Source organism: Sphaeramia orbicularis, chromosome 11 (assembly GCF_902148855.1).
Source record: "Sphaeramia orbicularis chromosome 11, fSphaOr1.1, whole genome shotgun sequence".
Classification (NCBI taxonomy): Eukaryota; Metazoa; Chordata; class Actinopteri; order Kurtiformes; family Apogonidae; genus Sphaeramia; species Sphaeramia orbicularis.
In genome coordinates this window covers 39820968-39846309 of record NC_043967.1, presented here as the reverse complement: position 1 = coordinate 39846309, position 25342 = coordinate 39820968, and the positions used below count along the sequence as shown (strand labels likewise).

At 38.2% G+C, this 25342-nt stretch overlaps 4 protein-coding genes across 9 annotated transcripts in view; 3 read left to right on the top strand and 1 right to left on the bottom strand.

The window, feature by feature from the left end:
- ago4 (argonaute RISC component 4) overlaps nucleotides 1–5190 on the top strand; it is a 31784-nt gene extending 26594 nt beyond the window's left edge. For all 4 annotated transcript variants that reach the window (XM_030146840.1, XM_030146838.1, XM_030146839.1 and 1 more), the window contains 2 exons: nucleotides 360–559; nucleotides 1154–5190. In XM_030146840.1, coding sequence (XP_030002700.1) covers nucleotides 360–559; nucleotides 1154–1262 — 309 coding nt within the window. In that variant the 3' untranslated portion in view covers nucleotides 1263–5190. The remainder of the gene's footprint in view (nucleotides 1–359; nucleotides 560–1153) is intronic.
- A 4860-nt stretch (nucleotides 5191–10050) lies between these two features.
- Nucleotides 10051–15135, bottom strand: airim (AFG2 interacting ribosome maturation factor). 2 transcript variants are annotated; one of them, XR_003936682.1, is made up of 4 exons: nucleotides 14739–15135; nucleotides 13566–13746; nucleotides 13160–13359; nucleotides 10051–12501 (listed from the first exon to the last, which is right to left on the bottom strand). XR_003936682.1 is itself a non-coding variant. In XM_030148007.1 (4 exons), the coding sequence occupies exons 1-4, from the start codon at nucleotides 15005–15007 to the stop codon at nucleotides 12461–12463; spliced, it is 609 nt and encodes a 202-aa protein (XP_030003867.1). In that variant the 5' UTR covers nucleotides 15008–15135; the 3' UTR covers nucleotides 10051–12460. The 2 variants fall into 2 exon arrangements, 1 of the variants encoding a protein (XP_030003867.1); XM_030148007.1 differs by having other exon boundaries at nucleotides 13160–13278; nucleotides 13567–13746.
- Nucleotides 10860–11584, top strand: cldn35 (claudin 35). The gene has a single exon (XM_030148006.1). The coding sequence runs from the start codon at nucleotides 10879–10881 to the stop codon at nucleotides 11560–11562; it is 684 nt and encodes a 227-aa protein (XP_030003866.1). The 5' UTR covers nucleotides 10860–10878; the 3' UTR covers nucleotides 11563–11584.
- A 122-nt stretch (nucleotides 15136–15257) lies between the features above and the next one.
- Nucleotides 15258–22383, top strand: cdca8 (cell division cycle associated 8). 2 transcript variants are annotated; one of them, XM_030146572.1, is made up of 11 exons: nucleotides 15258–15347; nucleotides 15670–15764; nucleotides 17068–17196; nucleotides 17739–17779; nucleotides 17887–17962; nucleotides 18183–18250; nucleotides 18392–18474; nucleotides 18556–18654; nucleotides 19746–19875; nucleotides 21283–21369; nucleotides 21457–22383. In XM_030146572.1, the coding sequence occupies exons 2-11, from the start codon at nucleotides 15674–15676 to the stop codon at nucleotides 21490–21492; spliced, it is 840 nt and encodes a 279-aa protein (XP_030002432.1). In that variant the 5' UTR covers nucleotides 15258–15347; nucleotides 15670–15673; the 3' UTR covers nucleotides 21493–22383. The 2 variants fall into 2 exon arrangements, with proteins under 2 accessions (XP_030002432.1, XP_030002431.1); XM_030146571.1 differs by having other exon boundaries at nucleotides 15283–15350; nucleotides 15672–15764.
- Nucleotides 22384–25342: the final 2959 nt, after the last annotated feature.

Sequence of the window (25342 nt, the reverse complement as noted above, 5' to 3'; positions counted from 1 at the left end):
CAAAATCCTTACAATACTTTGTGTGTATGTGTGTTTTTATATAATATTGATAACAGTATATACCACATTACTGTAATAGTGTACAAACTGTGTATAAAGTGAGCTCAAACATAAACATCTACTACTTCAACATCTAAAGTGCATCATTTGCATTAATTCAGCAGTATTATTGATCCAAAAACACCACATACAATGCCAAAATACTGACTAAAGTTTGGTAATACTTTTACTTTGGTAAAGAAGGTTTTTATTGTAAGACTTATACTGATAGTGGAGTATTTTAACACTGTGTTACCAGCCCTTGATGAGCTGAATACTTCTTTCACCACTTTACATTGACATTTTCTTTCATCCCTCAGGGAACCAGTCGTCCCTCCCACTACCACGTCTTGTGGGATGACAACTGTTTCACGGCCGATGAACTGCAGCTCCTCACCTACCAGTTGTGCCACACTTACGTCCGCTGCACACGCTCGGTCTCCATCCCTGCCCCGGCCTACTACGCCAGGCTAGTGGCCTTCCGTGCCCGCTACCATCTGGTGGACAAAGACCATGACAGGTGAGGCCACCTGGGAGATCTGTTTAAAATGCATGTTTTCTTATAGTAAAGGTTAAGTAACATGTCATAACCCCAAATAGCACAAGTACAAGGTTTCTAAAACTCTACAGAAAAGTATGGAAGTTAATTACACTCATTATCATTTCTATTTTGGTGAATATGAAAACAGTTTCTGTACAATTGTCCTTATTTTGTGCTCTAGAAAAACAGGCAGTGTGTGTTATTCACTCTGCATGCCTTTTCTGGCAATGATTTGGCAACATACTCAGTTGTAACTATACGTGTTTGTATGTTTTGTAAATTAGGAAAATTTATTTACAGTATAAAGAAGTTTGAGTAGGAAGAAGTATGGATTGCCTTCACTAAAGCACATTTATTTCCCTTCTCCTTGCAAACACTTGTAGTTTTGTTTTGTTTGTGTATTCGTTCAGCTTTTCTGTCCCAGGCCAATGAAGGCACACTTTTTTCCAGAGGCTAAACGTGTCAAAACCTGCCAGACCACAGCTCCAGATTTTTTAAGTCACTTCAACAGTGTCAGTTATAAAAGCGCAGAAAATACAGAGTAGAGTACATGTGCCTTTTTCTGTCTTGCAGTGCGGAAGGCAGCCACGTTTCAGGCCAGAGTAATGGCCGGGACCCCCAGGCCTTGGCCAAGGCTGTCCAGATCCACTATGATACCCAGCACACCATGTACTTCGCCTGAGCTAGCGAGCCAGTTAGCCAGCGGACTCTTCTCTCCTTTCTTTCTTTTTGTCTTTTATTTGCCAGTTTTTCACCTCTTCTCCCACATCTTTTTGTTCCTGTAGTCTGTCTCTTTCTCTTCATACTCAATCTACACTTTCTAACTCTGTACCAAAGCGGCTCTTCGGACGAGAGGGAATCTGCTGTGTCCCGACGTCCAGCGGGTTTTGTTTCACGGGACAGGCTCCAACCAGCGTTCCCAATCAAGCCGCCTGTTTAACCAGCAATCCAGCACTGTGAAACCTGAGGGTTTCCAATGCACAAGAAAAACGAAAAAACAAAAACAAACCATACACACATACTACCAGTTGAGCCATTATTTTGAGTTTGTTTTTGTTTTTTCTATTTGAATGTCTGCACTCTTGTGTTTGTAAGATACACTGAGCAATGGAGTGGATTGGCATAGTCTATGTCAACACAGCTCTTTAGCTCTCCCAGCTAAGCAGGACTCTTATCACTTTTACCTCAAAGCCCCTTTGGGCAAAAATCTGTCACAAGGTCTGGGGTTATCGGGTGGTGGGGAGGGAACTCTACATGAAAAGAGATGGAGGGGGAGTTGACCTTTTGAGAATGATATATATATTTTTTTCCTTTTTATGAGCGTGTGTTTTAACTTTTTCTCCTTTACGGTCTTTTACAAGCGAGGTGACCTGGGTGTCCATGCCCATTAACTACTTTCCTCCCATCTTAGAGAAGAATAAGTGCGCAAGTCTGTCTGTCTGAGTGTGTTCATCTCTGTATATACATGTACTGCTGTATGCGTGCGAAAGTGTGTGCATGTGTGTTTCATGGCAGGCCACTGAATTGTAAAGGGAAATCAAGGAGATAACTGCTGTAAATGCCTCAGATTTGTTGTTTTTATATTCACACATACAGTACATATAAGCATATATTTACATCTATAGAGCAACTTTGAAACATATGACTTAAACAGGCCTCCCAGAGGCTGGTGTGGGTATTTGTAGCAGTCCTGGATCTCTTACTAAATGAAATACTTTAATTTACATTTGAAATTGTGAGTGTTCATGGGATTTGCACCTTTGGGAGCAACCCGTTCCTTTAGTGCCTCACAAGATCATTAAATCCCACAAAAGAGAAAGAAAAGGTAGCTTAATGTGTTTCATCCAGTGAGAGAATCTGGGTCTGATGTGTAGCAGTAGTAACCGTGGTCTGGCCTGTGACTGGCTCAGCATTGGGACCTGTTGAATGGCTGAAGGCATTAAACACAGAGTATGGTCTTACGCCGTTGTTTCTGTGTCGAAAGCGGGATCTTAATTTTCTTTGGACCTGATTATCTGAAAGATTATATAATGACACTGCTGGACTTTGCTTTTCTTGTTTTGTTTTTTTGTTTTTTGTTTTTTTTTTTTGTTTTGTAGTATCAAGGGCCGGAAACCAACGTAGTCTTTTGAGGTCTCCTTTGCTTATACTGGCCAATTCATTGCACTGACCCGGGACGCTAGGCAAGCAACAGAGGGCACTCTCAATCTCTCTTACCTTTATGCATTTATACATACGAATCAACAAAGCAGATTTGTAAAAGTTTAATATAAGATGTTTTGTGGTTATCTTAAAAAAAACTGTTGTTTAGAATTAGTAGTTTACCATTGATGTTGTTGTTGTTATCGTTGTTGTCAATGTTGTTACTATTGTGATGAAATTTTACGGTTGGCGGCAAAGCCAGTTAGTTACTAGTGCGACTTCAGGAATAGACTTCAGTTATTGAGCTGCAGGTTAAGGGGTAGAGATTTTGGTTGGGAAATTTTTGTAGCATTCTTGCTAACGGCGAGGAAAAAGTAGGCCCAGGATGGATAAAATCAAGCTTCCTCTGTAGGTTCCAGTGTGACTAAAGGCTAGTGGCAGATTTAAGGTATTGCGTAGCACTCCAAAAGATTTGTCGCCGTGTTTTCGATCAGATAGATGGAGACAATCAGGGATTGTAATCAGTATGGACCTAGATGAAGAGATTTGCTAAAGCAGTCTGCGATAGGCAATGAGTTGAATTTTTAGACTTTTTAAAAATGGTTTCTATTACTGTGTGTATTTGAAGTATATCCATCTTAAAGTCTACTATTTAACGGTGTTTGTTTCATATTTTTATGCATTTTTAACACTGGATTAAATTGACAATAAGCATAAGCACTGCCCTTGGACCCCCTGTACAAACACTTAGTGCACTGTTAGCACAGACACTGTAGTAACATCAGCAAAGTGCAGTGGTGACAGCTGCATAAACAGCGCCCCCTGGTGTTGCGATTCAAGGTGTAGGACAGAAAGGTGTGGAGAAACAGTCGACGTGCACGCCTCATCAGGGGGGGGCAGCTCAGTGAAAACCCTTTTGTAATAAACCACCCGTAAAGCAGCAGGTTTACTATGAATGAGTTTGAGCACCTGCCTGTTGAAGGCGTGGGCGCTGGCAGAGCAGCAGGAAGCAGAGAGTGCAGGGCTGATGGGGGATTTGGAGGGGGTTGTCCAGGCATTGCATGCAATAAGTTTTACTCTGTGTTAAAAGGGGGGCAGTTTTTAACGTGCACTAGTTGAATATTCACCTCTAAAGGGGAATGATTTGTTTTTAAATCCTTCAACAGATTTGATCTCTAGTCAGATAAGCGATCACTCCCTGTTTATAACATTGCAAAGCAATATTTACCCAGCTCTCAAATGTGGAAAAACAAAGCTATAATTCTACTCATTGTGGTTGTTGGTCTGTTCTCGCTATTGTGTCTATGTACTTAATTTTTTAATTTTGATTTTCTTTATTTTATTTGCTTGTATCAATCAGTGGGAATGTGCATTTGGTGGAATAGTTATGTAGGCTTTAGAATTTTTTCTTTCAAGTAACAAAATGTAGACTTTGCTCGCCTGCATGCCAGAGTATTGTCCTTTTAAAAAAGAAAAAAAAAAAAAAACATTTTGGAATCATATTTATTATGAGAAAGGAAAAAAATATAATGCTTTTTTTTTGGGTAAATGTTTATCAATTTAGTGGGACTGTTTTAGGCTAGCAATATTTGTCCAGTCTCTCAAAGATGTATTTTAACGATTCCTACACAAATGTCAGTAATTTAGAGGGGTACAAGCTGATTTCAGAGGTGGGGGGGGGACCTGCTCTTTGCGCTGTGTTCAGATCCAAACGAGGTACTTTCTTCAAACCTGGACCCGTTAAAGACCAGACCCCTTCCCCTCGTTGCCAGGCGACTGTAGCGGGCATCCATTGTGTCTCCTCGTTCCTGGTTTGTACCTGTGGCCACGCCTCTTGAGGGGGCTCTCCTGTCTCCATGGCAACTTTGCTGACCCCTGGCAAATGCACTTCCTCTTTGTGAAGGGGTCCCCATGGCATCACCGGAGCAGGATTACCTCTTTTTAACCTTTTTAAAAAAAGATCCATAATTCTTTCTGTGCCCCAATAGAAAGAGAGCATGAATTATTTTTAAATTCCTCTCACTTTGATATATTGTTATATCTTAACGGATTTGTAATTTGATGTAATGTGTATTTTAATTTTGTTTTTTCCTCTTTTGGTTTTTTTTGGGGGTTTGTTATAGCTCTGCTCTGTCTTTTTTTGTTTTGTTTTGTTTTGTTTTTTTTCTGCTAGTGGTCTCTGAAACTGTGTGGTTGTCAGTAGCAACAGAACCACAGAACCAGAACGTTCCGGATCTGTGAATGGAATGTTGTGGTTCTGTGATTGGAACGGAACTCTTCAAATCTGTTGGAAGGGGGCGTGGCATGTTTTGACTCCGCCCCTGGCAGAGGGCCATTCACATGCTGTTAATGCTATTATGTGACATGTTCAAATTTATTTTTTTTTCTTTTTTTTTTCTTTTTTTTTAGCCTGCAGGGAATTCTTGTGTTAATGTGCAAAGTAATAAATTGGTATTTTATGCCCATAACATTGTTTCTGTGGTTTTCATTGAGAACAAGTTGAATATTTTTCCTTTATTTACACATACAACTTATTGTTTACAAGGGAATGTAAAGGAGAATTACCTATAAAGTCTCTAGGGGTATTAACTAGACAGTAAAATTGCTAAAATAATTAGATATATGTAATATACACAGTGTCAATAACTATAGACAGTAGAAAACAAAAACACTAAATGTTGTATAATTAGGACCTGAAATGACAATACAATAACGTAGTCTAAGGAAATAAAGGCTGTGTGTGAAATAATTATCAAATCAATTATTGTATCTTAACATGAGAAACCATTTAATACCAAGGCATGTGGTATATATCTTGTCACTAGATGGCCTTCTCTGCAAGTTAAACAGGATACCACCTTTAGAAAACCTCATATAAAACATTCATGCAGCCCTTACTTCACACTACTTGTCATTTAAGAACAGCTGGATGAGGTGTGAATGTGTCAGAGTATCTTAAATGAGATCTGTAGGTTAAAAAAAGTACTGAATGTTCTAATGAGTATAGATGCAGGTGAAGTGTAATACTAACTTTATTTACAGTACTGCGTAAAAGTCCTAAGTCAACATTAGATTTGTTGGTTTAGTGAAATTACAGTGACAATCTGAATATGTAGAGTATTAAATACTAAAGTTTCAGGGAAAAACCAAAGTGATGGTATTCAGTGTGACCTCCCTTTGCACTTAATGTGTCTTTAACTCTTGTTCACTGAATATGGATTTTATTGCTTTAATTTTTTTGATGTTTTATGTCAGATTTCATTCAACACATGCCAGATGTTTCTGTTTGTGCTGCTTCTTGTCATGGGGTCAGGGGTCACAATAGATACACACTTTAACCTCTAGAATCCATTTAGTTACATTTTTGTATGTTTAAAGGCAGTGCAAATATACCCTGTGTTATCTTGTATGTGAAGAAAAGAGCATGACAAATAACTATGTATGCCCATTCCAAAAATGTATACATATACACATACATGTATACCAAGACCAACAGAAAGGCTAAACAAAAACAATGGAAATAACTGATACATTTAGTTTTCAAAGTTGAAATAAGATTTAAAAAAAAACAAAAACAAAAAAAAAACAGGAAAATTAAATGCAAAATAGTATTGTAAGTAAACACAAATCAAAACCAGTCTATAAAAGTAAGAAAAAAAATAAGGTGCTGCACTACATTAGGCACAGAGAAAAAGTCATACAAAAGGTGTTAAATCTAACTTATATCAGCTTAGCTATGATTTAATAGAGGAATTTAAACATTGTCAGAGTATTTCAGATAATTCCACAGTAGCAACCAATAATATAGACTTAACCCATAAAGACCCAAACAGCCACTGGCAACCAAAACTATCTACTGATCTAAAATGTTTAATAACTTCTGATCCTCTAATCAAATCGAATCGAATCGAATAGAATTGTTTTATTGTCATTTGGCAGCACAGTACAATGTACAGTACATCAAACGAAATAGAGTTTGATGTTAGGGCATCAGGCCTAACAATGCATGTAAATAATTGGTGTAAAATACAGTTATTCATCTTTTCATGGTCATCAGATATGACCCATTTGTTAAGAGGCTCCGTAGTGTATGTGGAAACACCGTCATCTTCTAGAACATTGATTCACCAGTAAAACCCATGGAGTTGGATCAATGACAGTGGATGGAGACACTTTTTACTATTTTATTACTGATATATTTTGTTGGAAAAAGTCACTTTTTTTCAGTTTTCTCTCTTTTTGACATAATAACCTTCAACTTTAATCTGAGCTTTAATGAACATCTACATGATCAGTGAATTAAATATCTGAAAAAACATAATTGTAACTGAAAAAATACAGAGGATAATATAATAATAAATAGTGATGAACTGCTTAAGAAAGGGTTAAATGGAGAGAAAAAATAATTTGGGAACTGCCACAAAAGAAGCACTGGGTCTTTATGGGTTAAAGTAGTTGGACTAATGTTTTTTTCTTCTACTAAAATATCAAGGTTCAAGGTTACTTTATTTGTACCCGTGGGTAGATTTGTTTTGCAGACTAGGTGATTGCTTTTGGCGTTATAGCAAGACATACATTGAACCTGATAGGCAGGTACTTCATCGAGCTTCCAGACAGGACAAAACAGGACAAAAAGTGCTCAGTATTCCACCATTCATCAATATAGCAGAATGAATAAGTAAAAAAAAAAAAAAATAAAATAAATAAGATCAAATAAATAAAAACAAGATGCAATAAAACACAATAAAAACCCAGAGAAGATAAAAACAGTCTGGGATAAAAACCAGGATAAGAACATAAAAATATGATGCTTCAACCTGTGAGCGTCATATGTCCTGGTAGGTCATTCCAAAGCTGATAAGCTCTGATGTCAAAAGTCACCTTCAGATTTAAATCAGTGTAGTTTGGAACACACAGAAGAGTCCTATTTAAGGATCTAAGGTTGTGAATTTGATCAGTTAGAGTCAACATTTCTGCTTTCGTAGCCTGGGACCAGATCAGACGTGGTTTATACGTGATCAAAAGAGTCTGATCGGACACGGAGCAGTGGAGAGAATCCAGGACTCTGATGAATTGTTGCTGTCTCTTGCCTGTTCAAACCAGTAACAATCTAAGTCGGTGCAGTCAGAACTGGTTGTAGTGAGCTCAAATCAATTGAAAAGTTGTACATTTCTCCGGTAACCTGGGCTGCTAAGGGACCTCAGATACTGGCCAGTCAGTGTTATAAGTTGGATTATAAATCATGTATAAAGACTTGCTCTGGTCAACATGGACAGCTGGATTTTGGACTAAACTTTTGACTGGTAAGAGTTCAAGACAAGTTCACAATAAAGTTAAGAGTAAAATTCAGCTACAGCCAAAGTAGGAAGTAGAACTAAGTAGTTTATCAGTTGCTAATTAATGAAAAAGTTGAATAAATGTCTTAGTGATGTAATACAACTGAGGATTGTAGTGTTTGTTGTATGGAGGTGCCTCTCTCCCTGTCTGGTGCCTCTGGTAAACAGTCATGTGATCGGTTTGTATGACCTCACAGACACAAACACTATAAATCAGACACACTGAATCAGGGTCTTATAAAATGTTTATGGTGTGTGTAGAGGTTGTAACCTTTATCTTTCAAGCAGGTGACAATATTAGTGAAAACAGATGAAAAAATTAAATAGTTACATCTTTTTTTCAATGTACAAACTTACATAGGTGAGCATAGTTCCCTTCTTTGTAAATATTCAGTGAAACGTGCTAATCATCATTCATGTGTCACCTTCCACTGCTTCTCATTGTAAGCCGTCCCCTCCTCTCCCATTTCCTGTGTCCTGGCTTGTTGTCATGACCACGGTTACCAAGGAGAACGGAGGCAAAAGAAGAAAGGAAACCTGAACCACAGATCTTGTTGCCGTGATATTTAATTCATAGAGGCAATGGCACACCACAGTTTAATGTAATGCAGATGGAGGGACGGCGGTCTCAGGTAGAGCAAGACAAGAAATGTGTAAATATGAAGACAAAGAGCGGCTGTCAGATCCAGCTGTTTCACCCCTGGTTTGTTTTTTTTTACTCTGGCTGATTATTTTCACAATATATTAAACAGGAATGGTGTGCCTTTTAGTTGACTGAAATCCAATTTTTAATCGTTGAAGATAGTGATGATAAAAATCACCCGTTTCTTCATTCAGTTTATGAAATTTTTGTTTTTTCTTTTTATATATATATATATATATATATATATATATATATATATATATATATATATATATATATTTTATTTAAGGTTTTTCAACATAACACTGAACAAACACCACACTAACACGTTTACATATACATATATATATATATATCTATATATATCTATATCTATCTATCTATATATATATATATATATATATATATATATATATATATATATATATATATATATATAAATATACAGAATAATAAAATAACACAAAAATAGACAAAAAATCAAACACAAAAAAACTTTCACACACATAACCACAAATGAATTATAAAATAAAGTAAATAAAATGGCTGCCAACAATTATCAGAATAATTCTCTCAGTACAGAAATCCCAGGGGGTCAATTAAATGATATAAGTTTTAGTTTTCTCTAATGTTTCTTGTGTCCAGATGACTCTGCTCACCTTTACACAATAGCATGACTTTTTTGTGTGTATTTCTACAGTGGCTTTTCAGCATTTCAGTTTTTGTTGGAAAACAGTCCCCTCCCTTTGCAGAGCACTTTCTTTCATGGTTCTACCAGACAAAAAGGGCAACTGAAAGCTAATTTTTGTGAAAGCTCCTTTAAAATACATACCAGTTTGTGTGGAATGAGGCAACAGACTGTGTAATCCTCATTGTAGAGGACCCCCATGTTGTCTTTGTGTTAACTGATCCACCTATGGACATCGCTCCATCCCAATCCAACCCTCCCACTCTTCTTTTGTTGTCTCACCCTCATTTGCCCTCTCACTCACTCCCTCCTCACCGGCTGTTTCTGGGGTTCAGTGTTGGTATCACTAGGTTTGAGACAACTGATGCACCACTTACTTAGAAACCTGACTATGCAGGCCTTAGTGTTATTTATATCTTTGTTGGACGTGTTGGACTGAGCCATTTGGGTCGTGCAGCGCTCAGAGGAAACAGTTGAAGGGGGAGGGTGAAGCGGTCTGAAGTGGCCTCATCAAGGCTTGGACCCCAGTGCGCTCATCGCCATGAAGGAGACACTTCAGCTGGAAACAGTCAACGGCAGTGTGTGATGATTTCTGCTCCCTTTGTTCTGTCGGAAAACCTTTTTAATTAAGAGACCGACAGAAAAGCCTGGCTTCAAGAAGAAAAATCTGCTAAAATAGAAGACTGTAGTAACATTTTCTTAACAGTGGATTGCTCATGGAAGGATGTTCGATTCATTTCCCTTGGATTATACGTTACATGTTCAGATAAAAAGGCACACCACTTTTTTCTTTGTGTAATCTAGCGTCACTGTTTTCAAGCTGTGACAGGATATACTCCCAGCAGCATCAGTGGCCCTGAATCAGAGTATCAGGTTATGTTGTTCTGACCCATCTGAGTAAGGAAACACCAAACCAGGAGACAGACACTGAACTACACGGCAGCTCAACACTAAGCCTCCTGATTCTGAACCAGAACACAAAAGAAGCACTTCCACAAAAGCCTGGCTGAGATCCATTTCATCCACACGGCCTGGACCACGCTGGCCCTGAAGCCTGATCGATCCTGAAACTGTGGGCTGCCACAGGTGGCTGCACAGTTATCAGCTACTCAATAATGCATTGAGTCAAACTCAGGAATGAAAAGAAGGAGAAAGTGTGGAAGGCTGTAATCTTTTTGAATGGTCGAGGACTGACGGTGATAGTAAGAAGAAGCTTCTGGGAAATGCAACGATTCAAAGATAGGTTTGACTGAAAACTTTGCGCAGATGTTGAAGAGGAAGAGAAAAAGAGAAGAAAATGGCTGCTGACAGCTGAGACACTGGGGCAAACATCGCAAGAAGCTTAGAAAGTCAGACAGTAAAGCAACAAGACGACACGGTTCAGAAAGAAAACTGAACTACACTGACACTTTTGGAGTTTTAGACTTTGCCAAAAAGGTGGAACAACCTAAAAGAGAAATCCCTGAGGAGATACAGAGGAGTTGTTAACATGGTGAACACTGGAATGCAGCTTATCAGCTTCACCTGCGCGGTGACCGGCTGGATTATGGCGATCGCTGTCACAGCTTTGCCTCAATGGAAGGTTTCAGCCTTCATTGGCCCCAACATCCTGACCTCAGAGATCAAGTGGGAGGGAATCTGGATGAACTGTATCTACCAGACCACAGGTCACATGCAGTGTAAGACATATGACTCCATGCTGGCTTTGCCTCCTGACATCCAGGCAGCCCGTGCCCTCATGTGTTTGGCCATCTTTATGGGCTGGCTCTCCTGCACCGTGTCCTGCTGTGGCATGAAGTGCACCACTTGTGCCGGGGACGACCGCAGGGCCAAGGCCGGTATCGCACTTTCTGGAGGGATTCTGTTTATCCTGACAGGTCTGTGTGTGCTGGTTCCTGTTTCCTGGACTGCTAACACTGTCGTCCAGGATTTCTATAACCCCAATGTGCCTGTGACGCACAAACGTGAGCTGGGTCAGGCTATTTACCTGGGCTGGGCGGCTGCAGTTATTCTTATGATCAGTGGGGCTGTGTTGAGCAGCACCTGCCCGCTCATGGAGAGGGGTGGCAGGTATCGCAGGGGCTATATAGGCCGGAGCTTTGCTAATTCACCTGCACCAGACCCCCCAAAACCTATCACATCCAATAGTCTACCACTAAAGGAATACGTATAACAAGCAGCCAGACTACAGTAAGAGTGGATGAATGACCGTCAAAAGAGTCTGGGAGATGTAAAAGTCAATGCCTTTAGAAACTCTAACTCTGGGTCTTTTCTACATTTACTCTGTTCCAAGTTTGAAGAAATGTAAACTCAATTAATTTAAAGATATATATATATATATTTCTTAATATATTTTACCTATATATCTCTTTGTAAAGTTGAATTTGTCTTCAGTATTAAACATTCGCATCTTTGTTTGAAATTTCATCATTACTACACTGTGATGCACTGTAGCGCCTGAACAAAGTCCATGTTCAATTCAATGTAACAAAAGTACCTTCTGTGGCTTTAATGATGGCTCATGTTGTGAACATTGCAGTGAATTCTTAAATATTATTATATGACATTGTTGTGACACCTGTAACCTTGATTTGTCACATATAAAACTGTTAAATAAAAGAAGTTTGTTAAGGCGTGTTTCACTAATTATGTTGGAGCTGTCTTTATCTTCATACGTGCTGGGTTTTCCTGAGAAAATACTTTCAGTTTGAGCTGTTTCATTCATTACAGACATGGGGAGATATAGAGTTACTTGTATTCATATTCAAGTATGTACATTGCAGTAATGTAAAAAGGCATATTCTGCAGTGTAACAATCTCATCCTTCAGCTGGACATATAAATACAGTCCACAATGCTGTCATGGTGCATGGTGCAAGTCATGCTTTATCTAAGCAGAAAGTCCAGTCCTCATCCTGAAATCCAAATCAAATGCGTCCATTTCAGATTTCCAGGTATGTTCTTGGGTTCTTGTCCCCATCATTTCCCCATTTCCTTCTCTCAGCCTGTTCAGAAACCTGGTATCACAGTCACAAGCTGGTGAGAGCTCCCCTTATGTCCATTTTACTCTCTTCACTGGGACTCCATGAAGAAGGACACTTTGCAAAGAGTATCTGAAATTAAACAGAGCAGTCTGGTTACCTCCACCCACTTGCCTTACACTAACTGACAGTAACTCCAGATAGTGACCTCAGAGAAACAGATGGTTCATACAAGCGGATTAGAGAAAAGATTATAAAAATGACTTGTCAAGCTAATCAAAATGTCCCCATATCAGACACAATGGGCAAAAACGAAAAACAGTCTAATTTATCACACAAGAACAATTTTGTTGTTTGTGTTGAAATGTTTGCTGTGGGTTCATATATCCGTAGAATACACAAATCAAAATAAATTAATAAAAAGTATGCAAATATAAATCCAACATGTTCAACATGGTCATTATTACCTCCGCCAAGGAGGTTATGTTTTTGCCAGGGTTTGTTTGTTTGTCTGTCTGTTTGTTTGTTTGTTTGTTTGTCTGTTTGTTTGTTTGTTTGTTTGTCTGTCCGTTATTGTGCAACATAACTCAAAAAGTTATGGACAGATTTGGATGAAATTTTCAGGGTTTGTTGGAAATGGGATAAGGAAGAAATGATTAAATTTTGGTGGTGATCGGGGGTGGGGGGGGCACTGATCAGCCTTGGCGGAGGTCTGCGCTCTCCGAGTGCTTCTAGTTAATCACTACTTTTGGACAGATCCAACATTATGATTAAATAATGAGCCTGTTACCAGAGATCTGATCTTCTGCAGTAGGAGTCTCTAATGATTTCCATCTTTTGGGCGCTGATTCCAAAAGAGAGAGGTCATCTGCTCGCAGTGTCTGCAGTAGCATCTTCCTCCTCAGAAATCTGAATGCCAAGTTGAGAAAAAGTACACAGAGCATAACAGTATAATGTAAACACCAGTTTAGATTTTGGTAGAAAAGGATATTCTTACAGATTTCCTTTTCTTATTTGTCAGACAGATGGAAAAAGAGTTAATTCTTTTACCTTGACATGTTTCAGCTACAGGTTGAAGCTGAAACATGCCGAGGTAAAAGAATGAACTCTTTTTCCATCTGTCTGGCAAATAAGAAAAGGAAATCTGTAAAACTTCTAGTAGACAGTATGAACCTAATTGGACTATTAAAAGGATACTCTTGACGATAATGGCGGTCTGCATCTTGCAGCCACTCCAACATGTCAGAAATTGACGGTGTTATGGCCGAACGCTCGGTTAAAGTGGGGATATCTAGACTTTCTGTGTTTTGTTCATACAGCTGGAAGACACCAGAAACCTGGTTACTGATGGAATCCCTCACAGACTGGAGAGAAGACCTGCAGAGAAATAAAAAATGGAATTAAAATCCCTATTATTATACCCATACACAGAAAATGCAGAAAAAGTTACTGGTTCAAAAATCACTGCTATATTCAAACTTGGTTTTTGGATTTATCATAAGTGTTTGCAAATCAGTTGTCCTTCCCCATTAATGATATTATTATGTAAGGTTTAAGTGCCAGATTAGCGCATGCCAGACTGTGCTATTGTGGTGGATATAATTTGTTTATAGTATAGAGTGTACAGAGTGTATTTTCCTATTTGCACAACACTCTTATTGTAAATCCATTTTGATAATATAACAGGTATTTTCCAAGTAAAATCACCTTAAATCTTATGATTAAATCTGTATTTCAAGGTAGTCAAACTTCTCTTTTTCCATTTAAAGCATGTTACACTTTTACTCAAGTACAAACAGATGCACTTTTTTTATTCCATTATATTTGTCTGAGCTTAGGTTTCTTTTTTCTCCTGCTCAGTGAAAACTATGCATCAAAATGAGTTGATTTTGAATGTTTGTAATAAACTGAGGGATTAGGTCTTGCTTTATGGGTTTAGAAAGTTCACCTTCTTTAACTAATTACCCTATTTTGATGAGATGAAAAATTAAAGAACTGAGAACAGGGCTATTTTCAGAGGATGTGATAAGTTTACTTTTTATAGAAACAGTGCGTATTTTTTGCGGGACAACAACACAACAAATTATCTTGTAGAAAATGATGCATTACTGTGGATTAAACCATCAATAGTATAAAAAGTATTTCTTATGAGCAAAACCACAAACATCAGCAGTGAAAGGCAATATAAACATTTAGGTAAAAGTAATATAAATCCAAAAACACTAGCAGCCAATTTATTGCATGCAGTGGAGTATTGTCTCAATAAAGTGTACATCTTCCACCACTGATTTTGACCTGATATGTAGACTTGAACACGGATAACATCTACATTATGAGTTGTTGTCAGCATTCTTCACTCAGTTACTCACATCTTCTCGTTCATTTTTCCCAGTACCGTGTCTATGGCGTGCTGCTGCTTAAAACGCAGCCTCTCCTCCAGATCAGGGAAGACTCTGAGCGGTGTGTTAGAGAGTTGGACGTTGGACAGAGCTATCGACTGCTCTGCCAAGTTCCCCAGGGAAACCATCAGAGGACCACACTCTGCCAACACACTTTTCCATATCTTCTGGTTGTTTTCAAGACACTGGAAGCTTTTCTTTATCGCTTGTTGAAGAGGTATTACTGCCGGTTTGGACATTTCGCGAACCTATTTTTGACATTAGTCCTTTTTCGTTACAGGTTTTTAAAATTATTTCTTTACTATGAACTCTACTAAATGTTTTATACCTCTCAGTGTTCACACCATGTTTCTGCCATGTTGTTGGAGCATCGTTTCCGTGTTTCTGACGTACGCACTGACGTTTCGTGCTGTGAATGGTCTAGAATCCTTTTTACGTAATCCTGTGAAAACGCGCGCTCTGATTGGATGGCTTGGGATGTTAGCCCCGCCCCGCGGCAAAATTTGAAAACGATTCCGTGGAGGACGGTAGAAAAACTGACGAAACCAACACAAGGAAACAGGGAAGACTAAACAAAAAAAGGTACCAAATGTTTTATGAAATATGACTCACAATCGAAATAATTTAGATTTGATGTAAGGTTTGGTGCGTGAAGGTTTAACTAGCTAAGCCCTATAGCAAGGTTGACTTGTTAGGCTAATGTTAGTAGGGTAATAATAGCATGAACTGTTAGCCTGCAAATGTTAGCTAACATATCGACTGTTCATATTTGTTAGCTTAATTTACTTCTTAAAAACCAAAGGAGCATCTATAGTTTATAACTATATAATGTAAGTGAATTGTGTGATTGTTTTGTATCGACTTGAATAAGTTATTTATTTTTTTCGTTTTCTGTCCATTCAGTCATGGCTCCCCGGAAAAGGACGACAAAACAGGCCAAAAACAACCCCAAGATGGCCAAACTGGAGGCTTTTCTGGAGGATTTCGACAGCGAGGGTAAATAAAATGTTCTTTTATTAATCCTTTCCAAGAAATACTTCCTGAGATTATTACATATAGATTTACAGCACGCAATAACTTCATGATAAGCTGTTAAACAATCTTGGTGATATAACTTAAGTATTCCCATGCAGTAATTTGATACAACTATAATATTTCCTTTTTATGTTAGATAATATGCTATATCAGGGGTTTCCAAAGCCCAGGGGGTACTTGAAATTTTTTTTGGAAAAATACATTAAAAAAGTCATCTTGTACCGAATACAAAATAAATATTGAGAATTAATGCTGAAATATAAAACAAAAGAAATACATTCATGTAATACTTTATTGTCAATCATCTTGTTTAAGCTTTGGTCAGATTTTAAGAACATTTCTATTTTATATTATTCAAAATGAGTTTATTTGAGTAGCTAAGTAATTATTTTTTGTTGATGAAAGGTTCGTTTATTAATTAATGACCAATTTATTTATTTTTCTTAGCAGTGAGAGAGGGCACTTTTCAGTTTATTTTTTGCACACAAATTTTACTTAAAAAAGAGGTTATTTTCTATATATTACAGTTAAATACATGTAGTTTGTTTACAAAGTTTTGAAAATATAAACAGACACCTTTGGCAAAGGAACACATTTTTTCAAAAATACTGAAGCGAGAGTGGGGGGTACTTGGCTATAAAAGTATATTTCAGGGGGTACTTCAGTTTGAGAACTACTGTGTGCTATATTATACTCCAGTATTGTACTTTTTACACCACTACAGTTATGTAATATTTGCTCATTTGGCACCTTCAACCTTTGAGTTGGTATGATAAACCAGCCATTATTATTTTGAATTTGGATTTGATTATTAACAATCTTCTGTAAGAACACTAAATGGATTGGACAGGCCTGAATGGTTTAGAAAGTATCATGGACAGCTTCAATCAAATGCCTAATCAGGACATAAATTGTTATTAAAGGAGAGACTGGAATGTAATCATAAATTGATGTGAAAATGTCATGTGTTTCTTTTGTCAAGCATGGCTTGTCTGTTATGGATGCCAGTAGGCTGTTGAAAAATGAACTCATCAGTGTTCTGTGGTGTCTTTTTACTTGTCACCTGATACGGATACAGCTACATCTGTGATAAGGGGGAGATACTGTTGCCTGAACACTCTCTTTGAATTATTATTACTAACGCATCAGTTTGAAAGTACCATTTTAATGTTGTAGATTGTTGTGAAGCCAATTTTCAAGTCTATAGTGCTTGTGGGTTTTTGTTCACAGCACTTTATTAACAATGCTTGGTGTGTTTTTACAGTGAAGACCAGAGTTGGACAAATGAAGGAGAAGATAAACCAGCTGCTGAAAGATGTTGATAACGGCTACAACATGGCGCTGATTAAGCTCCCCAAGGCTCTGAGACAAATGAATTGGATTGAGCATTGCAGTAAGTTGATGTAAACTGCCCTGGGTCTGTCTTATTAAATGATAAGTGAATTTAAAAATACATGATTTCTACTTCTGTTTTTTTTTTTTTTTTTTTTCCCTTATGTACCACCATTATGACACTGCTATCTGGGACAACTTTATTATTACTGTAATGTCTTGAAGCTTCATGAGGCTTGTTTAGTTACAAATATCAAGTTTACTTGACAAAAGATGATCCATATATTTTTGAACACACATTGGTTTAATTCTCGATCAGTATTGTAGAAGTGTAGAAATCTGTCTTGTTCTCTGTGTGCTATTTTCAGAATTTTGTCTGTTTTTTTAAATGTTATATTTAATTGGACTTGGTCTGTAGCTTATTAATGCTTCTTAACAAATTTCATCTTGACACTGTAAACATTTTTCAGTGGTTGCGTGTTTATTGAACTTCTTGTACAAAGGATGTTAACGCTGCCTCTTTGCCAGACTACTTTTACTCAGATTAAATAAGGCAAAATGAAATATAAAACACACATTCATCCCATTTTCTCTGTTTTATAGAGTCTGAAAAGCCAAAGTCACCAGAAGTGAATGATTCAAAGGTGGGTTGATTGATTGTATTATGCCTGCCAGATTTCCTTTTGGTGTATTCTGGCTCACTCTGCTATTTTAACATGTTTTTTGGCCAATTACCTCCTCCTTTTAACAGAGAGACGAAGAAGTGGCAATTGTTGAGAGTGTTGTGGCTGAAGACCATGCAGTTCTTCTGAAAACAGTCAAGAAAAGTATGTTGAAATTAGCTTTCATGTTTTTTGCTCTCAGAACCAAAACACAGCTGTCTCTGTTGCTCCTGCTAGTGTGGATAATGTGAAATAAATCCTTCTGATCAGTCAAGTTCTTAACATTAATTACGTTTTAACAGGTTTGATTGCCTTGGATTTTTTTCAAGCAAAAACTAATTTAGCAGTGCAAAGTGTTTATCCTGTTTATCTCTTTAATTCATAGCATCGAAGAAAAAAGCTGGAGCCAAATCCAGTTCAGAGGATGAAAATACCCCTAATGCTACAAGAAAGGTAGGGGCTCATTTTCACTGAGGCGCACGTCACACAAACTAAACACAGCTGAGTGGTTTTACCCGGCAAATAGATGAGCACGACATGTTTGGCATTGAATCTCATCTTTGAAGCCCCTTTATTATTTTCCTCCTAATTCAGACGAAAGCTACAAGAAAGCCTCCAACTACATCAAAGAGAGCAAAAGCGCTGTCAATTAATAAGCAAAACACATCCATCCGACGGTGAGACCATGCCTCTTTCTGTTTTCTTTTTCTGTTTTTGTATTTAAGTTTGTTATTGACTGTATGACACTGTGCATTCAGATCAAGCAGGAAGCCTTTGGTCACACCTGCGAGGAGCATGTTGGATTCTTCGCTGATGATGGGCTCTACTCCCCTCGTCACCCCACGCTTTGACCCAAGGTAAGTCTACGCTACTGATGGTTAAAACCCCGCTGTTCGTGCAAAACTGAGTGTCCCATCTTCCTAAAGTACCACACCACACATATGGCATGCCCTTGTTTTCCAAGTTTAAATACAGGTGTTAGTGGCTGAGACTGACTCTGGCTAAGGCTTGGCTCTAGCTAATACTCCGATTTCAGTTAGATGTCTAATTGTATATATTTCATGAAACAGTTCAGTTCTTGGTAGTCCTAAGTAGGGTTTTCAAAGTTAAAAAAAAAAGGCTTATGTCGTAACTTGAACTCAGCCTAGGACACTCAGAAACCTTTTACTTTTAGGGAATATTTTAACAACTCCAAGATATTCTACTCTCAAAATTCAGGTAAAGTGTTAAAAACATGTAATCTGAAGAAATAATGACCCTTAATGCAAGAAGATTGAGCACTTACAATAACTGTTCAGTCAGATGCAGGATATGCCTACGTCTCCTCATCCCTTTATATCCCCACTGTTTACTCTTCTTTATAAAATGTATTTTAACAAGTCAGACTTTATTTGAGTGAAACGGTCTGATATAGATCAGACTAATGTGAGACTGGTATAGCACTACACACGAGTCGCAAACACCTTTTATAAAACCAGCCCCAAGTAAAAAAAAATGATACAAAAGGGATAAATCACTGAGAGGAAAAAAGCAGTCCGTTAAAGGGAGACCTTGAAAAACAGAGTGAGAACATTTCTCCGGCAAGAATTACACAGGAGTTTTTGTTCGAGTCCAACAGAAACTTCGGTACAGTTTTTTTCTCTTTGCTGTTGATGATTGTGGATCTTCTGAAATGTGATCAGACAGAAAAATACTGTTTAATGTGCCTTGTCTAGACTGTACACAGACCTTCGCTTTTATTTCTTTTTTGCAGTAGGTTGGCACTGGAGACTGTAGCTCACAGCAGCTGCTTCAATGAGGCTACCCCTGCAGTTTTTTTTTTTTTTTTGTCTTCGATCTTGGCCAGTTTTTGTTTGCTTTTCTCTCTTCAAATGGGAGACATAACCCGCAGTGGTGGGGATATATTACTCACCATTTGTGCCTTTTTTTTTTTTTTTAAACCCCCTAGGCTTCCTAAGACCCCTGCTGTGAGAGTTCCCCGCCACAAAGAGAGGGTCTATAGCATTTCAGTCAACGGCTCTCCTATTTCAGCAGGCAATGAGGACATCGTCATAAATGTCCCCATCGGCAATGGAGAGGTGAGTGTGTAGATGAGTCGACCTGACCAACCAAGCACTGAAGAGCCTGATAATTTATTAAAACGTACAGTAGGTGTGGATTAGGTGTCGAAGTGACTCATGTACACAGTTCACATCTGGCTCTTTCATAATTGTGTGAAGGTTTTCATGTCGTCTGGAAGCCTGTCAAAAACCGATATGTTGTGATTGCGCTTCTTCTCTTGCTCCCTTACTATGCCTTTTGTCTGTATTATTTTTTTTTAAAGTCTTCTGTCAGTCCTTCTCTTTTGTGACTTACTCAAAAACAAGACTGTTCTATGTGTCTCACTAGACCAGACCTATCACCGCTCTTTCTTAGCTCTGTCCTAGTACTGGACAGGGGTCTGGCATCATCCAGTCATGTCCTGGAATAGGGGTCAAAGCTCTTTTTGTTGTTTGGTGAGTTCATAAGTCTCTGGCCCCTCTGAGTGCAGGACACAGCTTTGTAAAAAAAGTGTCAGGAGAGAAGTTGTTTGCTGGAACATGTGCGCATAAGAAAACGCCCCGTGTGTGTATTTGTCAAAGCTGTTTTCAGTGAGTAGTAGCAACACTGAGGTTGTTCTTTCACAAAGCCAGGGGGACTGTAACACAGATTACAGAAGGAAAGAGAGTGACAGTCCTGCCACTGCACAACCAAAATAGTCACACATTTTCGACAGTACATCCTATGAAACAGACTACAGCGTTATAGTTACTGTCAGGTTTTGCTTTTAAGTGGTTCCAGGTTTTGCTTTTAAGTGGTTCCAGATTATACCATTAATAGAAATATAGTTTATGTCATTGTGCTTGGAGAACACTGCCGCTGTGGAGTCGTATGTGTTTTGGATCAGTCAGTATAATGCAAGTTTATTTTATTTAACCAGGAAGTCCCTTGAGAATAAACCTTTTTCGAGTTGTTAGTGTATGTGTTGAACTTTATTTACATTTAAACGTATTTCAAACTAGACACCTACGCCTCTCTAGCAGCAGTAAATCTGGTGAGCGAAAAAGAGCCTGACATTTGACATGCATCTGTTAGAAGGAAAACGGAGCTTTTGCATCAGTTGTAGCTATGTTAATTTAGTCGATGAGGTGAATAGCAAGTATGTGCTTCTTGACATGTCTTTATCAACAGAACCGTCTGCTCTAAAACTGTGAATGTGCATTTATGTTCCCTTAGGAAACAACATAAATTAAATATCAAGATGCTAATAGTTGTGAATGTCAAGTTGTAGCAGCTTTATCAAAGAGTAAGTCCTTGTGTTCTTGAAAAACGTCTGCTCAAATGTTTCTCAGTCTCACTCTGGTTCTTTAAAGACTTTGTTCATATTTTACGCCATTTAGTTGATTGACAAGACGATTAAAAGCAGGATGATGTATTGATGGTTTGTTTGCTGGGTTTTGGTGCAGAGCATTCAGCTGTTGGCCAGTCAGATGGACTCGGTGGATCTGTCTCTGCTGGATGAGACCGCTCTGAAGAGCATTCGCCAGCTACAGGTAGGTTTCTTTAGTTTTTCGTTTATCAGCATTCAGCACAGTCAAGTGTGAATATCTCCAGGTGCAAATATTTGTTTCTTTTCACAGAATCGCCTCACAGCACTGTGTGGAACTACAGAGTGATGTAAACATCTGCTGCTGACTTGTACAATAGTGTACAATACTTTCTTTTTTTAAAATTTTAATCTTTGTGTCTTTTTATGCAGATTTTATTTTATTTTATTTTTTACAAATAGGGTAGATTTCTAAACATTAAATAAAGACATTCTATGCTCACTTCAATGACAAATTAAAAGAAAACCCTGATGTAAATGATGTTTTCCAGGATGCCAAGCCCTTGTCAAAAGGGCACCAGGACTCTGAATGGTTTGACATTAAACATGTTATGACAGTCTTTCACAAGATTTCAACCTAATTAGACATCTAGAATTAGGACCAAAGGTGTTCGACCACTGTCCACTTCCATCAGAGTTCAGAATGTCCAAACAAAACCAAGGAGCACTGAAGTCGTTCTGAAAACACGGGGTTGAAGAACCTCTGTCTGTGACACTTGATGTTTTTTTTGTTTAATTTGTCAGCCATCTATATGTCCAGCAAAATGTGCAACCTCCTTGTAAAATACTCCTGTCAATGTATAAATGTGGACTGTTGTTTTACAATTTACATCTGTTTGTTTTTCTTGTGGTTTTTGTCTGGACTTATATTTCGATTTTTATTTTCTGCTGCTGGGCTGATCCATCAGGGAATCCTCTAAAACTTCTCTCATCCTGTTCTGTTATCGCCTTTTATTTCCTTTGGCCAGTTTTTAATAAAAACTTTAAAAACTGAAATTTACAACTGTCAACACTTGAGACTATCGGACATTTTCTGTTTTTGCTGTGGTCCATACTATGGTTTTATTGCCTGTTCTTTTATACCTACACTTGTTTCACTTTGTCAGTTGTCTAGAAGCTGTCATGTTGAAATACAACTGTAAATACTGTCTGTAAAACTGATAAAGGAACATGAATCCTACTCTGAGTCTAGAGTTTGCCCCTTTTTTCCACACGTTCAGCAATGGTTTATATATGTATGTATATGTAATTCCAAATATTTTATTTTATGTGGAAATGTCATTACAAAGGAGGGGGGCTGTAACTTTACATTCAGACCACTAGATGGCAGCCTTTGACTGGGGATATTTGGTCATTTGGCACAAGCAGAGTAGCATGTATTCCCTTCTCTGCTGCCTTGGTCATCATCTGAACAGGTTAAACACTGAAACAGAAATAGGTTTTGCTTGTGTGAATAATCCAGGAGAATCTGCTTATGTTACAGCTGAAACACTTATGGTGAAAAACCTGGCAAAATAAAACAGTACAAGCCAAGACTCAAAAATGTAAATATCTCAACACCTCAGATGTAGTAAATATGTACATGGGAAGTCCTTTAGCTGTGAAGGATATTAGTGGAGTTCGATGGCATTAAGGTGACATGTTGTTTTAAAGGAAATCTTTAATTGGCTGTTGTAGATCTGTGGTCTTTAATTAACTGCTTCCTGCCTCTGCCAGGAATATCACAGTAAAACAGTAAAACCTGTTATCATTTACTTGCTTGGCATTTGATGTTTCCTGCTTCCCTCTCTGTCTTTTTACAAACTACATTGCACTTATATAAGTTCCATACTTGATCACATTTGTCTCCTAAAATATGTGTACTTTCTCTATCTGTACTCTGTATTGCTCCTTAAATTTACATTTTCTGCAAACACAGAAACTTTCTCCCTTCAGCAGTATGTCCTGTAGACATTATTCTGCACAGTGAAAGGCAAGGGATATGTCTAAGGATTGTAGATGGTGGAGGAATATGTCATTTATTTGCTTTACTGTAATTGTCCCTTCATAGTAGGGCTCATATGCTGGTGCATATAGTGCGACAGTATAAAAATCTATATTGTTTCCTATTATGCTCCATCGTTTATGTTTTGGTCATGAACTACACACTTTGGGTCAACATTTTTGTCATTTGATGCTTTGTGTCCTTTCAGAGAGACTCAGGAAGGAAAATTGCATGAGGGCAAAACAAACCTGAGGATTTTGTGCAATTTCCAAATAGAAGCACAAAATAATCAAATACGATGTAAAACAGTGTGATTATTTGTTCTTAGCTGAATCTATAGGACGGTTACTGTATAGTGATGTATATTTGAGCCATATGTCTACGCCTACTCCATAGGTTGCTAAACTCCAAGTTCCCCTTGTCCTTCCTTGACTTTGTTTACACAGAGGGTCATTAATTGGTCATGTGACATACTGTTTGGCAGGAAGTGCCGGCTTGTCCCGCTGTTGGCACAGGATCCTGCCCTCTGACCTTCAGGGACGTCATATCTGCCAATTAGTACCCTGTTAGGCTTCATTAGGCCTGATGAGCTCATTAGGGGTTCCACCTGGGATGCTGAACTGGGTCAAAGTGGGCCTCACCTTGGGTCCAGACAGACAAGCAGAACTCTGTGCCGCTCCCACCGGATCCTCATGCATCATATGCTACCAGGCTACAGCATGGGACCCCTGTGCCCCCAGCTGAAACCAGGCCCGGTCCCTTCCATCTGTATCCGTCTTAAGCGCTTCATCATAACGCTGCGTCTCACTGTGCAAACTGTGTAGCAGAGGTAAAACCAAACTCTGCAGCCCTGCAAACGACAGATGTTGTGGTCAGCAGTGCGTGCAGTTCAGCTCCCTCGTTAGCGGAGTACTGAGCCCTCATGCACCTGCTCTACATATCATTGAATTTTCCTAGTTTTGCTTCTGAATGGATTGGATCCTTTTTTTTATTCTCTAGGTGGGTGGAAAATTGCCATTTTGCACGGATGGCTTGGTTTTCAGTAAGCACGCAGACAGTGGCGCAGTGACAGGTGCGGTATGGATGGGGCGGATTTTGAGGTCATGGAGCAACACTGCTACATAAATCATCCGCTGAGAAGTTAAGGATGAGGGACTGGAACCTGAGATAGTGGGAGGGAGAGACGCAGCACAGCCTCAGCACTCAGAGAGTAACTGTAAATTCTGTGCAATATTATCCACGGATGATGAAAATAGGTGTCTTTAAAGACGCACTAATCTGTAGGTTTTTAAACTCATACTGGATTCAGTAGCCGAGCAACGTAAAGGCCTCTGGTGACGAACCCACAGGTTATATCACTGATTCTGTCCACTCACCTCCACCTCTATACAGCAATTTAAACAGTCGATATTTCAGATTCATGCTGGAGTGTATGCTTATCTGAAGTTTGTGTGGAGCAGGTCATGTCTTGACACAGACTGATTCCATTTTTAACCCTTTCATTCACAAATTATGAGAACCTTAATCAAATTTTTTTCCTGAGTGTTTTTATTCCTCTTTAGGCGTGAAAAAAAAACAATGCGATTGAAAATTTTCTTCTGAAAAAAAAAAGAAAAAAAAAGCTACTTTTAAAAAATGTAAAAAATACATTAAAAAATAATAATGAAAAAAAAAAAAAAATCTAACCTATTTTTCATGAAGTTGCAAAAATGTCCACTCAGCTGGACACCACACGTTAAATTTTTGACACATAGAAACATTACTGATAAATTCTGTGAAAACTATGGGGAGAGCTTGTGATTCTGGGGGTTTATGCTCAGGAGAGATCTACATAATGTTACTGATTCATGTCATAAAAGATATGTAGTGTCTTAAAACTTTAATAAAGATATGTGTAAAAAAACAAACAAACAAACAAAAAAACCACAAAAAGAACAACAAAATCCATGAATATACAAGAGAACAGCTGTAGAATAGCTGTCCACTGGAGTGACCAGTATGCATGAGAGGGTTAAACTAACATTCGTCTCATATAACAGCCTGTAATGCATTTCTATGCAGACGATAGAGAACTCTATGGAACCTTACTTTGGAAAAATGTGACAGTGGTCAATGGTAAGAATTTTTTCAAGCCTATTTACACATTTGATGTTTG